A 16,247-nucleotide genomic window follows, 5' to 3' on the forward strand; every position below is an offset into this window, starting at 1 on the left:
AGAAGTGGAGCAGCCAGGACTAACTGGGACTCATGTGGGATGCTGGGGTCCCAGGCGGCGGCTTAACCTGCTGCACCACTACACCGTCCCACAGAGGGCACTTTTGTAGCTAAAACCTGTAGTGGGAGGCAAGTCACAGAGAAATCACAACACACACCCAGCCGACTCCCTTTGTAGGTGGCTTTCCAAGGGCCTCGCTCCCAAGCTACATCCATTGAGAAACATTCTTTAACTCAGATTCTTGTCACTTGGGGTTTAACAAATTCATCTCAAGTGACCCATGGGAACAAGCATGGAAAGAGACAGACCTGGGTTCTGGTCTGAGCTTCACCAGTACCAGCTGCACCCCACCAGCCAGGCTCCGCCACTTTGAAAGCAGGGTACCTGCAGGTTCCTCTCATGTAATTGTTCCTAGCGTTGCACGTGAGACTCCCTATGCCTCCCGCCCCCTCTCTGGACATCTCCACTGGGCCGGGCCTGAGTCAGCCCGTCTCCTGTCCTTTAGGAAACCCTGCCTTAACCAGGAGCCATTTGACAACTGCTTTCGGACCAACGTTAGCCCCCCAGTTCTCACACCACAGGGACAGGCAACTTGTCTCCACCAGATTTTTGAGGACAGGAAGAACAGTTTATTATTTAAAAAATATTCCTTTTTTTTCCCTCATCTACCTGAGAGGCCGAGTGACAGAAGGGGAGACAGAGACACAGAGAAATCTTCCATCTACTGTTTCACTCTCAAAATGCCTGCAACAGCCAGGAGTGGGCCCAGTTGCAGACAGGAACACAGAACTCCCTCCAGGTCTCCCTGGTGGGTAGCCGAGGTCCACACACTTGGGCTTCCCAAGATGTGTCAGCAGGAAGCTGGATGGGAAGCTGGGACTCAAACCAGCACTGACATGGGATACAGGCAACCCAAGTGGCAGTATAACCTGCTGGGACCCCGCCCACCTCAGGAAGGGCATCTTATCTCAATGTTCTCAATTCTGTGTCTAATACAGTATACTTAGTATGTGCTGACTGCATTCATTAAAGCTCTTTGCAAATGGCTACATAAGATTATTCTTACATTGATGACTGAAAATAAAAATACATACTAGTATCTCTCCACAAACCTCAAAAGAATTACAAAAGTCTTGAGAAAGCGACCTTTGGCCTAATGCAAGTTATTCCAAATATCCACATAATTTCCTTATGCTAAATTTTCATATACAGAGGCTGGCATTGTAGCATAGCAGGTAAAGCTGCTGCCTGAGACACCAATGTTCTATATGTGTGCTGGTTCGAGTTCTGGCTGCTCCACTTCTGATCCAGTTCCCTGCTAATGGTCTGGGAAAAGCAGCAGAAGGCCCAAGTGACTGGGCCCCTGCCCCCATGTGGTAGACCTGGATGAAGCTCCTGGCTGTGGCCTGGCCCAGCACTGGCCATGGCAGCCATCTCGGCCATCTCAGAAGTGAACAAGAGGATGGAAGATCTTTCTCTCTCCCTCCCTCTTCTGCTGTCTCACCCACTCTGTAACTCTTTCAAATAAATAAACAAATCTTAAAAAAAAACTCATATACAAACATTACTGAGAAAAAACACACAAAGTTACCCATGAAAGTTGGTAAAGAATTTTATTACGTGGCTTAGGTAGGCTTTTGCAGTCTAGTAACAGAAAAGGGGTTTCCACACCTCATTCAACCTAACAAATTATAGATTTGTGATTTGTAACTGCATGGCTGCAGTATCACCCTCCTTTCATATGTACTTTGGTGCAAGAATACAGTAGATACCTCTTCCTCCAGAAAATAAAAATGTTCTCAATCTAAACTCAAAAGGGAGCAAAGACATTAACACCAAGTTTCTGCAGCACTTGGCCAAAGATTGCAATAAAAATCAAAACAGGATGCTGCTGAACACACAAAGGAGATGCGGGAGACATCTGTGCCGTTTCAGTCCGGTCTTGGTAGGAATGGTTTAGCATCTGCATTTACTTTTACTGCAGCTTTCACATATGACAGGTGGAACTGTACCACGATGAAGGACAGTCTCATTATCACGAGAGACTCAGATACTGGAATTGAGCACTGGAAATGTCTCTTGGGGCATAATATACAAACAGATAGGAAAAAAATTGCCTTAAGAAAAAACTTCACAATTGTTTGACTAAACATCCGAAACGTGTTTCTCACAGCTTTCATATATTAAAAAAGTTTCCTGCAGAGATGCTGTTTCTTTATGACACACAACCTAGTCGCTGTCATCTGACCCACGCTCTGAGCCCCGATCCGAAGCCTCGTTGTTGGAGCCCTCGGGTTCCGATTCGTTTCCGGAGCCTTGGCCAGAGCCCTCGTTATCCGATCCCCTCTCGGATTCGCGATCAGACTCGGCGCTGGGGGAGGCCGGGCGGGAGTCGTTCTCGGAGCCTGCCGAGCGGCTCCTCCCGGACTGCACGGACTCGTTGTCAGACTGCTCGGCCCCTGAGGCCCGCTGCCGGGACGGCCGCTCGCTGTCTGAGTCCTCGTCGGACTGCTGTCTCCGGGGCCTGCGGGGACTGCCCGCCTCGCTGCCGGACTTGTTCTGGTGCTCGTCCGAGTCGCTCTCCTCCGACGAGGCCCGTTTCTTCTGCCGCTCGTCCTCGTCCGAGTCGCTGTCACTGTCGCTGTTCCTGGGACGTCTGGCAAAGAGAAGGAAGGGTACTTGTCTGTCCTTACTAACAAGCTCACCTCTACAGAGGCCGCGCCAGGACCTCTGCTGGCCAGTGCCACCAAGGGCCGGCCCCTCCCCGGGCTGCAGGAGTGGCCCACCGCGCCTCAGCCCCCTACTGTCAGGGCCGTGTGAAGGGAGAAGGACGAGCCGCTCTGCTCCGCGGGGTGGTGGCACCAGCGAGTCTTGGCCGGGAGAGCCCCTGCCACCGGGACAGCTGCTCTGGGGCGGACACGTTTCCCCAGTGGAGTCCCTGCTTCGGGTTTCTGTGGGAGAAGTACTGACCCGCACAGAGCTTAGTCTGGGGGAGGCGAGGGAGGTGACACACAAGGACATCACCGCAGGCGGGCAAAAGGCTCGAACTGGGAAAGAAACCCAGGTATGCAACAGGTGACCCAGTCCACTCTGAGAACATCAAGAGTGATGCGGAAGGGGGCTCTGTATATGTGTGCAGGCCCAGTGGGCCCACTAGCTAGGACTCGGCTCACTTCATGTCACCTGGGCAAATAAGCACATGCACTCCATGCTGGCCAGGATGAAGGTTAAGTGAGGCAAGTGACTTAATAAACTCGGCCTTGACTTCGGGTTGGGTGTGGCGGCAGGTTGCCGCCCACACTGGGCCTTCCTCTCTACGTGTAGTCTCCACAGTGCTCATATTTAAAAGCCACACACTGCTCAGGCGTGATCAAACCAGCAGACCAGCATGGGGGTGAGGACAAAGCACCACCTTAGGGAAAGGCGCCCCAAATGCGTGTCCGACGGAGCTGTCAGAGGGAAGGGGTGCAGTAGACCTTACAGCTGCTTCTCTAGAGATCTCTCCCCCGCCAGGCCGGGCCTGCACCGCACCCTGTGCTCTCAACATGCTGACCCTCTCCCTCTGCCTCACCTCCGACCCCCAGGACGCTGTACTTCAATGCAAACACCTCTTCTTTTACGGAAATACATCTTAGACTCCTACCATCACCCCAACTCCAGATTAGGTATGGTCCCTGGAGCGCCGTAAACACAAAGCAAGCGTTAAACTTGTTCTGTTGTTATTCTCCAAAACCCCCCAGGGGGAATTTATGGGCTCTGTTTTCTTCCCTAAACCCCCCGCACTTCACGCATACAACAGATGTTCAAGTGTCTGTCGAATGAAGGAATAAAACAATGGCCAAAGAAGCACACGGTGCGGTGCAGGTGCAGTAGTGAGCTCGAGTCCAGGCCTCCACAGGGAGGCGGCTGGAGCCTGAGGGGAAGTTTTGGACACACAGTACCCTGTACCACCTCATCAGGTGAGCGGTGAGCTGAGGGAGAGTCGAGGCTCAGCCGCCTGGGGAGCAGGCCGAGGCGAATCCCACTGCCCGGGAGGGAGGACGGGGTATCCCGTCTCCAAAGTCCAGGCGCAAGCTACTCGCTAACACTTTTAGTCAGTGGCAAGGCAGTAAAAGGATTTGTCTCCTCTAGGAGGCTGTCATCTAAGAAACACCAGCCAGTGTCCATGAAGGAACGAGACTGAAGAACAGGTCTTCTTTGAGGGAGGAAGGAGTCGAAGGACAAAGTGAGGGGTGAGGACAAGATGTCTGCTCAGGCTCTAAGAAGCCAGAGAGAAGACATCTGGCACCGAGGCTATCCATCTGCTCCCTCTTATTAAAAGACAGGCATATTTTCCCTAGTGCAGACAGCCAGATTACCAACCACTTCTGCTTTACCCACAGCACTAGAGGGATTCCCCAAGGGAGCAAGTCCTACCCTTCGTCAGCAATCTTCAGTTTGTCCTCATCTGAAGAATCATCGCTGGATGATATTATGGCTTTGGATTTTATTTTTCCCTTCATTGAAGGAGGCAGACGTTCTGGCTTGGGCTGAAGAAGAAATGTGACACATAACGGATCAGGCAAGACTCTTCCATAGTGAAGACTTCCTGCTGAACTGGATCTGTACTACAACGAAACCATCAAGCAGCCTCCCAAAGGATGCCAAGCAGCACTTGCGCCTGTGGGAGCTGCGGGGAGGGAGGCCTTCCAGGGCAGGTGGTGGTCTCCACCTACGGGGCAAGGACAGAGCCCTGAAACTTACAGCCTTCTTCTTCTCTGCTCTCGGAGGACGGCGCTTTTTCGGTTTGGGGCCATTTTCTGTCTCATCGTCGTCAGACCCTTCTTCTCCCTTCGGAGGTCTTAGAGAACACCGAGAGAGAGTTTGTCAGCAGTCACGCAAGCCTCTCACCTCACACTACTCTGCCATCAAGACACTCTTCATTCTGAAAACCCCGCTGAGCAGGAACTGTCCTCGACAGACCCGACACTCCGCGGGGGCGGAGGCCGCGGCTCAGGACTTGGCAATGAGCACGCCGCGTGCCCGCGACATCTGCTGCCTGACTTAGTCAAGCGTGCACTCTCTCAGCACTCGAAGTTTGCATCTGGCGCTGGGTGGGGTGAGAGCAACTCTGTAAAAACACCCGCTCCAGACCCCCACATCTTGCCCCGTTCCTTCCTTCCCAACGACTAATTCCAGGCCTGCTGCTAATGTCCTCATCACAGCTTCAACTCCACAGGTCTGGCTGGGCCTGAAAGAATTTATCAGGTTCTTTCTCACACACAGCTGACCACGACCGGGAAGGGCAGCCTAAGGAAGGCAGCCGGCAGGGGCTCCTGGACACGGCAGTGCTACGTGAGGGCACGGGAGAGCTGCGAGAGGGGCAGGGCAGCCCTGACCGGGCAGTGTAAGAGGAGCTGCCATACATTCACATTCTGCGCACGCAGCCAGGTAGGCACTGCTGTTCCAATGCACCAGTGGGACTGGAGGCTGAGACTGTGTGCACAGCTGAAGCGCACACCTTCAGAGAAGACAGAGAGGTCTTCTCTCTCTCTGTCGCCTACATCTGCCAACAGATACCATGGTTGTAAAGACACAAGAGGGCCCCACTGACTGAGGACTGCGGAAGGGCATGTGCTCTGTTTTAGGGTTCCGGTAGGAAGCAGGAGCACACAGCATCACTGGGAAGATCACGTGATCCGGCTGGCAGACAGATTCAGAAGGTGAGGGTTTCTCCTGCTATTTTCACAAGGTTATCTAGGACACATTACGGATGGTACTACCTTCTCCTCTTTTTCTTCTTTCTCTCACCACCCTCCTCTTCTTCACCTTCTTGTTCACTACCACTGCCCTTTCTTTTCTTCTTCTTTTTGGAGACAGGTAAGTCATCGTCTGTGTCATCATTGACAAATTCATCAAACTCTCCTCCCTTCTTTGAACGCTAAAATCCAAACAAAATGAACTCAGTTATTTCCTGGAAGGTGGAGTGCGGCCGGAACTCTAGGGTATAGGAAGTTGGCACATTCTAGCAGCCATGTGCCAAGTGAGGGATCTTTTACTAAGTCACATGCAAGAGATGCCTGACCAGGCCCAGATGTCTACAACTTCTAATTGGGTTGACTGTCTCAACTGGTTAACACTGCGCAAAAGTCATCAACTACTCCAAGGCCATTACAAGGTAAAACGTACTTAGCTAACCTTGGAATGCACTTCTTTTTTTTTTCTTTTTTTGACAGGCAGAGTGGACAGTGAGAGAGAGAGACAGAGAGAAAGGTCTTTCTCTTGCCGTTGGTTCACCCTCCAATGGCCGCCGCGGCTGGCGCGCTGTGGCCGGCGCACCGCGCTGATCCGATGGCAGGAGCCAGGTGCTTCTCCTGGTCTCCCATGGGGTGCAGGGCCCAAGCACTTGGGCCATCCTCCACTGCACTCCCGGGCCACAGCAGAGAGCTGGCCTGGAAGAGAGGCAACCGGGACAGAATCCGGCGCCCCGACCGGGACTAGAACCCGGTGTGCCGGCACCGCAGGTGGAGGATTAGCCTAGTGAGCCGCGGCGCCGGCCGGAATGCACTTCTAAACACTGGATGCCATTCTCTGTGTCAGAAGACTGTCTCTTAGTAAAGGAGGAAGTCAAAGCTAAGGACTAGGGACAGAGGGAATGTATCAGATTCACTTCTGTCAGCGCCAGCAGGGGTCGTGTCTTACCCGCCCACCGCCACCACCTCTTTTCTTCTCTTTTGTTGCTTCGGTCTCGCCAGTAAACATAAGAATATTTTTGGTCTTCTCCACATATTGGGCCCGCTGTTCCAAAAGTTTCTTTTGCTCTTCCTTTTCTCTGAGACGTTTCTCTTCCTGTGAGGAAAACAAGGTAGGCGGAAAAAAAATCCCATCAAAATGTTCTTATGATGAAAAAAACTGAAGGCTACCATAATGAAAAAACTGAAGGGTTTAAAAAAAAAAAAAACCGAAGCACGTGTATGCACACACTTCTGTAATTCTAGCACACCTGGGAGACCCGATGGCACGAGGTACCTGCTCTTTCAGAAGTTTCTGCCTTAACAGCTCCTTTTCTTGCTCTTGTTTGGCCCGCAGCTCCCGCTCTTCCTCGTCCTGTTTGCGGGCTCGGGCCACGTGGTACTGCGCCTGGCTCAGCAAGTCAGAGCATTGTCTGGAACATGTTAGGGTCGGAGAAATATGAAAGTAGAAAGGACACGTTCTTAAAACAAACGAGAAATTCAAGAGCACCTGATTTTTCCTTAAGTTAACAAATCTGAAGCAGAATCATTAGATGACATCTGTGTGAAGCCTTAATTAGCAAGACTAATTTTCTTTAGCACGTTAGTTCCGTCAACTATGTTAAGTTCCCAAATCACAAACACCCTCTCAAGGCACAGCTTAACAGACTTCTAACATCATCTTCAGGTGACTCAAGAGAGAGCCAGGCACCATGCTGACTGGTGACACTGCTGACATTAGTGAAACACACAGGTATTTCCCCACAACTTAAGTTCTTGTACTCAATCATTTGTGCCAAACTCCTTGAAAGAAAACAGTGTTGGCATGGGTTAGGGAGTCCTGACGTGTGTGAAAGACCGAGCCTTGCAAAGCCAGCAGTCCCTGTTTGCTGCTGTGTTGCTCTCCCAGCCCAACCAGGCACTCGCCACAAACAGTAACATTACCTTGCTTCTGTAGCAGCAAGCGCCAAATCAAATCTCATCTTGTCACCCACTTTACTCAGGTAACTGAAGTATCTAAATGGAATGAGGAAAAGAAAATACTTAAAAGAAAGGGTCTAATTTAAAAAGCCTGTTAGATTTTTAATCTGTTCTACCAAAACAAACTGAAGAAAGGCTTATGTCTTGACTGGCTGATTTACATGGATGCACAGAATGTACAAAGGACTATCATCTCAAGAGGAAAATTACACACCCAACTCACCTAAAAGAAGGTTGTTATCAATAAGCCACTCACCACGTTTAATAAAAGAGGAGTTTAGCAAGACGGGCAATGTTGTTTAATACCATCAGTAAGCTCACAAATAACAACAACAAAAAAAATCAATTCAACCAACGAATACTGACTGAACAGTAAATTTATGAAACACGTCAGCATGGCAGCCAGGGCACTTAGGTCAGGAAAACACCTACACTTCACTAAGCAAGGAAGAAATGTTAAACGAGATTCAAATAGGTTGCATAAAACCTGAAAAGATGTCAGGTTTTAATCTCACCACACACCGAATTACTGAAGAAATACTATCAGGTTAAGTAAATTTTGAGCTGAGCTGAATAAACCCAGTAAGCAGTATTCTAGAGTTAAGAACTTAATCCTAGTTCAACGAAAACCAACATCTCATCAAGACACACTGGTATAAAAATAAAACAAGCCTAATTGGAATCTAAATTTCTCACATGAATAAAATGCCAAATCAAATTATTGTCAGATTACTGAAAAATCTAAGGCAAGCGACCAAGCCAGTCAGCCAGTTCAAAGGGTGGGGCTCCATAAGCCACTGGTGGCTGGATTCTGGCTGCAGTATGGCGCCACCTGATGGCAGCCATCTGCCTTAGCACAAATATGCCTAGAATGATTCTGATGGAGTTTGCTTTTTAGGGAAGAATCTTTCAGCACCTCTGGAGACAAATGACTTAAAAAAAAAAAAGCATTTCAATTCAAAGGTGTTCCCCACAGGCTTTTTACCTGTGCGCAAGCTCCAGTTCTTTCACAGCATTAAGAACTTCCTTCAGATTACTTTTTTCATCTTTCAGGACAGAGGTAGCTAATCTCTGTAGGACCAGGGCCACATTAAACATGAGAACCGTATCACTGGGCGCCACATGTCTAGCCTGCAAGTAAAAAGTAAACGCAGACTGTTAGTAGCTATGTGAAAACACAGACGAAAGAATTAAAAATACACAGTCCAGCACAGAAACGCACGGGAGCCCCAGTGAGCTCTCGCTTTTACCTTCAGCAAAGTCTGCTTGCATTCCTGTAACTTGCCACACTTGAACAAGGCCCGGGCCAAATACAGCACAACTTCGGTGTTCTGGTGCTTATAGAATTTCCGGAGGCAGTTTTCATACTACGAAACAGAGTGAAATCCAACAGGGATTAAATGGTCTTTTCATTTTGCAGCAAAACTTCAAGTGATTTTGAAGCTTTGTATTTTACCCTGTAGGGTTATTTTCAGAGAATGATTTTGGAAATGATTTTTGACATTCATCTAGGATACATTTTCACAACATAAAAATCTGATCCTTAGAAAAACTAGACACTTGAAATCATTTTCTCACTTGAAATTTGGACCAACACTTAAAGAAAGAGTAAGCAGGTTGGGAAGCCACGGAGAATCGGTTTACTGACCACTTATTAAAAGTCACACACCCAGCTCCCGTGGGCATACTCTCTAGGACCTTGCTGTAGGATTGCTGGAATCTACTGGCATGAGCATGAGAATTCTTACTGTTCTGCTTCACTTTTTGGTAAGATCAACGCAATAAAATTGTTAATTTTGACATGAATATCACACTTTTTGACCATGGAACACATCTTGTCATAGGAAAAGACCAGTGTCTCTGATAATTGATTTGCATTTATAAAAGACAACATTACAATTTTGCAGATCAGGAAGGCCCACTTCAAAAAACACAACCTCTCAGGTTGCCATATGCAATCGCAATTCTGTGAGTCCCTGTGATCATTGCCCTTCCAATATTTTGAACACCAACAGTAACTCACTCTTTTTAGAATAAAGGTAAACCTCTTCCAAAAGCCTCATCTGGTCTTTTTCTACCTTACGTAAGAAGCTAGTTCTTTCTGACCATAATATAACCTGCAGGTCTTTTTACTTTTTAATATATACATGTATCTTTAAGATTTATTATTTATTTGAAAGGTAGAGTTACAGAGACAGGGATAGATTGATCTTCCATCCACTGGTTTACTCCCCATAACAGCCAGGGCTGAGTCGGGCTGAAGCCAGGAGCCTGAAATTCCATTCACGTCTCCCACGTCGGTGGTGGGGGCTCAAGAATTTTCTGCTGCTTTCCCAGGTGCATTAGTAGAGAGCTGGATAGGAAGTGGAGCAGCCGGGACCTGAACTGGCGCCCATATGGGATGGCAGTGTCGCAGACATCACTTGTACTGCACCACATGCCGGCCCCACTTTTTAATATATTAAAGATGTTGGGTGCAGCTTTTATTTCAAATTCAAGTACTCAGCAAATAAGATAACCACAACAAAATTCTACAGTTACAAAAGTTTATCCCTATGAAGTTTTCTTTCTTTTAAAAAATATTGTCATTTCAGCTTTCTGAAACTCTGCAGTTTCAAAAACCAAGCAAACAAATGAATACTAAATCCTGTTTACTGGGTATTCAGTAATATGCTAGGCAAGTTAGTGCCAAGTACTTTTCATATGGATCCTGACAATATTCTATAAGGTTAAGGTACAATCATCTCCATTTGAAAGGTAGGATAATTGGCTCCGAGAGGATGTCCTTTGCCCAAGACATGCAATTAGTGGCAGAACCAGGACTCACATCTCTGGACCACAAAGCCTGGCCTTTACATTATGTAATTACAAATCTCTGAATAGACACAGCATCAGAGAGATAGCAGACAGCTCCAAGACAGGGCCAGCAAGGTTAAGAAAACATCTGCTCAACAATGACCATGACATAAAGATATCTTACAAGACATTACCATCTGAACGGCGCTGATATATTGCTTTTGCTCCACATAGATGTGTGCCAAGTTCAGCCACACATCACTGATATCTGCTGTTGCTTCTCTTACTTGGGCAAAAACATCACGAGCTTCACGGAAATACCCTTTGTGGGCCAAAACAGCTCCTACAGGTACAGAAAGGTTCACATTTATGAATTCTCTAATCATAGCCAGTAAAACAATTAAAAGTCTTATTTAAAGCAATTATAATTATCTATTACATTTGGAGATAAAGTCTGATTTACAAATACTCCTTCAAAATAGTCATTTCAGAAATCATTATGGATGCTCACATCTTTTTTTTTTTTTTTAATTTTTAAATTTGTATTTACTTGAAAGTCAGAGACAGGGAGGACAGGGAGGGATGGGGAGAGACATAGAGAGGTTCTTCATCTACTGGTTCACTCCCCAAATGCCCAGAACAGCCTTAGCTAGGCTGAAGCCAGGAGCTCAGATTTCAACTCAAGACAGGAACACAAATACTTGAGCCATCACTTGCTACCCTACAGGGCGCACATGAGCAGGAACTTGGAATTAGAAGTGGGGCCGGGATGTAAACCCAGGCACTGACAGGGCATGCGGGCCTCTCAAGCGTGTCTCAGCCACTGCACAAACACCCACCCCTGGATACCCACATCTGATAGTCACCTATGCCGTTGGCAGCATACAGATTCTTCGCATCATTTCTGAGTACCTGCTTGTAGATGGCCAGAGCACGATCCTGGTGACGCTTCTCCTGTAAAAGGAAACAAGTCTTATTTTAAAAAATTCAAACAAGAACACAGAATATAAGGTTAGTTTAAAAAGGCAAAAAGAGATGACCTTTTCTCGATCTCGAGTGGGCTGATGCAAAGTTTGGAGCCACACATTGCCAAGAGCTAGCATAGAGTACGTGTCACTCTGTGTGGACGGCTGTTTTAATATCCTCTCAAATTTCTTCTGGCCTGGACCCCATTCTTGTTTTGCCAGATGAAGATTACCAATCAAAGACCAAGCATCGGGATGATCCTGAAACACACATACAATGAAACAAAATCTGTAATTATAGTTTGAGAGAGTTCAATCAACTTCCTACAAAGATGGTTTCTGAAGAGGTTATTATTTACATTAGAACAGTGGTTTTCCAACTGAGAATTGAGACCCATTAGTAGTGCATAGTTTACAGCCCAAGAAATACAAAAGAAGGGGAAAAAAGTAGAAATATCAGCCCACTGACCACTGGCAAGAACAAATAATGACTTGGAAGCTTTTAGCTGTTTATACATATACGTATGTGTACACTAGACTCTGAAGTGAAATCTAATTCTTACTGTGGGCCACAATCATAAGGCTAACACGAGCTCTCCTCTATTGCTAAAATACTGTGATGCCACAAGCTTTTCTCAAATGGGACTAAAATTCCAAGTGAGGTAAACTACAGAGGGTAAGGCATACACACCAGGTCACATTTGTTGACGTGTATGTGAAGGGATAGGACGGGGGAGGGAAGACGGAATAAGGAGGTAAATAGAAGAGGCTATGGCCCCTATTTATTCCATGATTAATTAATAACAGAGGGGCAGGTGTCTGGCCTAGTGGTACCACCTGCATCCCGTATCAGACTGCCTCGGTTTGAGCCATGGTTCTAGCTCCTGATTCCAGCTTCCTGTGGCTGTAGACCCTGGGAAGCAGCAGGTGATAGCTGAAGAGGTTGAGTCCCTGACACCCATATGGGAGACCTGGATTGTGTTCCTAGCTGCTGGTTTTGGCCCAGCCTGGTCCTGGTTGTTTTGGGTAACTAGAGAGTAAATTAGCAGATGGGGACTCTGTCTCAAAAAAGTAAAAAATAAAATTTTATTTAGTTATCTGAGAGGCAGAGCGGGATAGACTAAGAGTTCTCAGGAACTAGAGAGAGAGAAGAGGAAGGGGGGAGAGAGAAAGAGAGAGAGAGCACATAAGCACTCCTGTTTGTTGGTTCACTCTCCAAATGTCTGCATTTGAGGAGTGAATTTTAGGGCTGAACCAATGCTGGGAGCAGGAAACTCAACCTAGGTCTCCATGTGGGTGGCAGGAACCCAAGTACTTCAGTCATCACCACTGCCTCCTGGGGTCTACACTAGTAGGCAGCTGGCTGGAATCAGGCATCAAACCCAGGCATTCTGATGTGGGACATGGGCATTCTTAACCAGTTTGTCTTTTTTTCTTTTTTTTGACAGGCAGAGTTAGACAGTGAGAGAGAGAGACAGAGAGAAAGGTCTTCCTTTTTCTGTTGGTTCACTCCCCAAGTGGCCGCTACGGCCAGCGCGTTGCGGCCAGTGCGCTGTGCTGATCCGAAGCCAGGAACCAGGTGCTTCCTCCTGGTCTCCCATGCGGGTGCAGGGCCCAAGGACCTGGGCCATCCTCCACTGCCTTCCCGGGCAACAGCAGAGAGCTGGACTGGAAGAGGAGCAACCGGGACAGAATCCGGTGCCCCGACAGGGACTAGAACCTGGGGTACCATTGCCTCAGGCGGAGGATTAGCCTAGTGAGTCATGGCACCGGCCAACCAGTTTGTCTTGACTGATAGATCAAACCCCTATCCCACTCTTCAGTATTCTTAATATATAAATGGAAAACAACAACAACAAAACAGAGAGATGCCAAAATACTACAAATATGACAGCCATTAAAAGAAAGAACTGATTTACAGGGTTCTTGGAAAGAAGTGAAAATATTATCTCTCAAACCTAAACATTAATATTACTAACCTGATTAATCTGAAGAGCTTCCTTAAACCAATCTGAAGCCTCATAAAAGTTTCCTTTATCTCTGGCCATGGCTCCTAGGCGCAAATAGCCTGAAAACATGTATTTAAAAGGTTTTATGTTCAAAATGTTAGCTATGCAGGATCACAATTTAAAGTCATACTCTAGAAATAACTCTTTCTTGTGAAAATGTCCATACAAGAAACACAAAGTCCCAGGGGTGAAAAACATCCAACATCAGCCTAACAAGTTCAAGTGTAATTTTGTCATGTCTTACTATTTGGAATCTAGGATTTATCTCTTCCATTCCATTCTCAATGCTAGCACCCTGGTCCAAGCCCTTATCTGAAGCTATATTTTAAAAAGCTTGGCTTTGGTCTCTGTTTCCAATTTCTCTCCAACACATACCACTGCCAGTAGTTTTTTCTTTTCTTTCTTTTTTTTTTTTAATATTCTCCACATGAAAACTTTAATTCAAGAAAACAAACATATTAAGAAGTTATTTCCCACAAATAACTGAAACAAATCACAACAGAATAAGAACAAAGAAGGAGATGACAAATAACACTCTCTGTAGTATAGAAAAAAAGCAAGAATAGTGCTTTTAAATGTTTCCAAAGACTATGGCATAAAAGTTAATGTCAGATTCCCCCAAACAATTGGAATTAAACTTTCAATTATTTCTGTAATATGATTCTAGTTTTTACATTCACCTAAATCTAAGAACAATAAGTAAAACACAGACAAGTATTACTTGTAGTATCTAAGGAATGTTTAAAATTAAAATTACAGCATATAGAGAAGCTAAGAATCCAGTAATTTTTTCTTAAAAGGTTGCCTGTCATATGACACAAGTGGAAGCATGTGACTATGGGGGACTACTACTTACTAGTCCTGGATTCGAACCATGGTTCTTGCACTTCAATGTACAACACAAATTCAAATTGTTTTCTCTAGAAAAGGTAATTCTCTTCAAGAAATCAATAATGGCTCAGTGCTATCAAGTCAATGTGAATTCAGTTTGACATTCAACTAAAATCTGATTTATTTGAAATCAGTTTTGCATCCACAATAGCTCTATAGATGCCAAGTTAATAGCTCCTGATGCGACTAAGACAAAATAAGAAAGTATGCGAGCTCTCTATCTGTCCTCTCAAATCCATAAACCAATGAAAATTACTTTTTAATTAAAAACCTTTCATATTTTTAATGTCTTGGTTGCAAAAACTCAAACTGGGGCCTTTCAGTGTGGGGAGCAATCCGGACTAGACTGTTACTCGAATTAAGACTTATTCTATGCATCTGCTCTCCCACAATATGGCGTTGGGAGAGAAGTAAACAGCTTCCGCACAGCTGCCTCGAGTTCAACTAATGAGCTGTAGGACTTGCTCCTGATTGGAGGAGAGCAGCGTACTCGGCGTGTGGGCAGCCGAGTTGGGATTGGCGGAGGAGGACTATAAAGGAGGAGAGAAACGGCATGCACCGGGAACATCTATGGGGAACATCTAAGGGAACCCGTGCAGCCCCCGAGAGAGCCGGCCGGCGGTGTGCCGCTCCCCTGCGGAAGTGGGGAATGTGGCCAGGGGGAACTGCCCTTCCACGGAGGTGGAAGGGATAGTAGCCAACCCGGGAAGAACCAGCAGCAAACCCGGGGAGGGCCGAGCAGACGAAAGAACAGCGCAGGGTCCTGTGTCGTTCCTCCACGAAGAGGGGGAGCGACATAATGGTGCCGTGACTCGGATAGGAAACCTAGGACGGATAAAAAACTTAGGAGGGAAGAAACGGGAAGAACTAGGGAAAATATCGGAGAGAGAGACTAGCAAACAGCCTAGGGAAAAGCCGGACGAAAAAGGAGCCGGAAGAAGCTATTGAAAGCCTAGGCATAGACTCGGATACGGACTACGGGGGGAAGCTGGGAGAAATCTCTAAGGTGGAAAGCGAAGGTGAAAGCTAGAACAAACAGACTCGGACGCGGACTGTGGGGAGAGGCCAGGAGAAATGAGGGAGGAGTATTGTTGGAGGAAAGCTTGGGGAAACATACCGGGTAGAGAAAAATGTTAGGGAAATTGAAGCCGTGGGGGGCAGGCCAAGGCGGACACGAAAGCCACTTTGGGATTCTCAAGTTAGCCCGGGAATAGGGGGCGAAAAGTTGAAACCAGAAGCTGAGACGTAAGCCAGATTGGGATCCGTCTGATTAGCCCGGGGAGCAAAGGACGGGAAGCCAAATCGTGGGGCGGAGACGTACGCTGGGTTGAATTCGCCAGGCTAGCCCGGGGAACTTAGATTGAATGCTAGTGGCGGAGACGCAAGCTACGCTGTGTTACTCGCGGAAGCCGCCGCGTGCAGAGAGAGCACGGGGCGTGAATAGATAGGGAACGCTGGCGTGGCTGTGGTTCAGACGCGAAAGGGTTAAGCGTGGAGACCGCGGAGCGCTTCGCGAAGCCAAGCCGCGCAAAGCCGAGCCGCGCAGATGAGGCGCGGGCTGAAGCTGCGCGGAGCCGTGAAGCTGCCGGCAGCGCGAGGCGCCGGGAAGCTGCAGGGATAAGAGAAACAGAAGTTTTAGAACTAAAGTGAGAAAAATAGGAATGCTGGAAGATAGAAGTAAAATGGGAGAAATAGGAATGCCCGGAGATAGAGAAATAGAGAAATAAAAAGGCCTCCCTACAACACTGCAATGTGAGAGCTTGGATTCGGTCTGCCTAATCAAGTGAGGCGATGAGCACCTGCGGGCAGCTAGCAGCTTATGCGCCGCAGGTCACCGAAGACAGGCACGAATTAACATCAGTAAGGCTTCCCCACAATACAACAATATTAAGCTT

The 16,247-nt window shown here is 47.1% G+C and overlaps 1 protein-coding gene across 1 annotated transcript in view; it reads right to left on the reverse strand.

Moving 5' to 3' along the window:
- Positions 1-1,594: 1,594 nt before the first annotated feature.
- Positions 1,595-16,247, reverse strand: part of CTR9 (CTR9 component of Paf1/RNA polymerase II complex) — a 29,455-nt gene continuing 14,802 nt past the window's right edge. The window contains exons 13-25 of the mRNA XM_002708814.6: positions 13,432-13,520; positions 11,528-11,713; positions 11,354-11,441; positions 10,682-10,830; positions 8,942-9,058; positions 8,677-8,822; positions 7,656-7,727; positions 7,009-7,144; positions 6,682-6,828; positions 5,763-5,920; positions 4,744-4,840; positions 4,417-4,529; positions 1,595-2,656 (exon numbers count right to left, since the gene is read on the reverse strand). Coding sequence (XP_002708860.1) covers positions 2,230-2,656; positions 4,417-4,529; positions 4,744-4,840; positions 5,763-5,920; positions 6,682-6,828; positions 7,009-7,144; positions 7,656-7,727; positions 8,677-8,822; positions 8,942-9,058; positions 10,682-10,830; positions 11,354-11,441; positions 11,528-11,713; positions 13,432-13,520 — 1,925 coding nt within the window. The 3' untranslated portion in view covers positions 1,595-2,229. The remainder of the gene's footprint in view (positions 2,657-4,416; positions 4,530-4,743; positions 4,841-5,762; positions 5,921-6,681; positions 6,829-7,008; positions 7,145-7,655; positions 7,728-8,676; positions 8,823-8,941; positions 9,059-10,681; positions 10,831-11,353; positions 11,442-11,527; positions 11,714-13,431; positions 13,521-16,247) is intronic.

Source organism: Oryctolagus cuniculus, chromosome 1 (assembly GCF_051225735.1).
Source record: "Oryctolagus cuniculus isolate XC-2025 breed Fujian yellow rabbit chromosome 1, ASM5122573v1, whole genome shotgun sequence".
Taxonomy (NCBI): Eukaryota; Metazoa; Chordata; class Mammalia; order Lagomorpha; family Leporidae; genus Oryctolagus; species Oryctolagus cuniculus.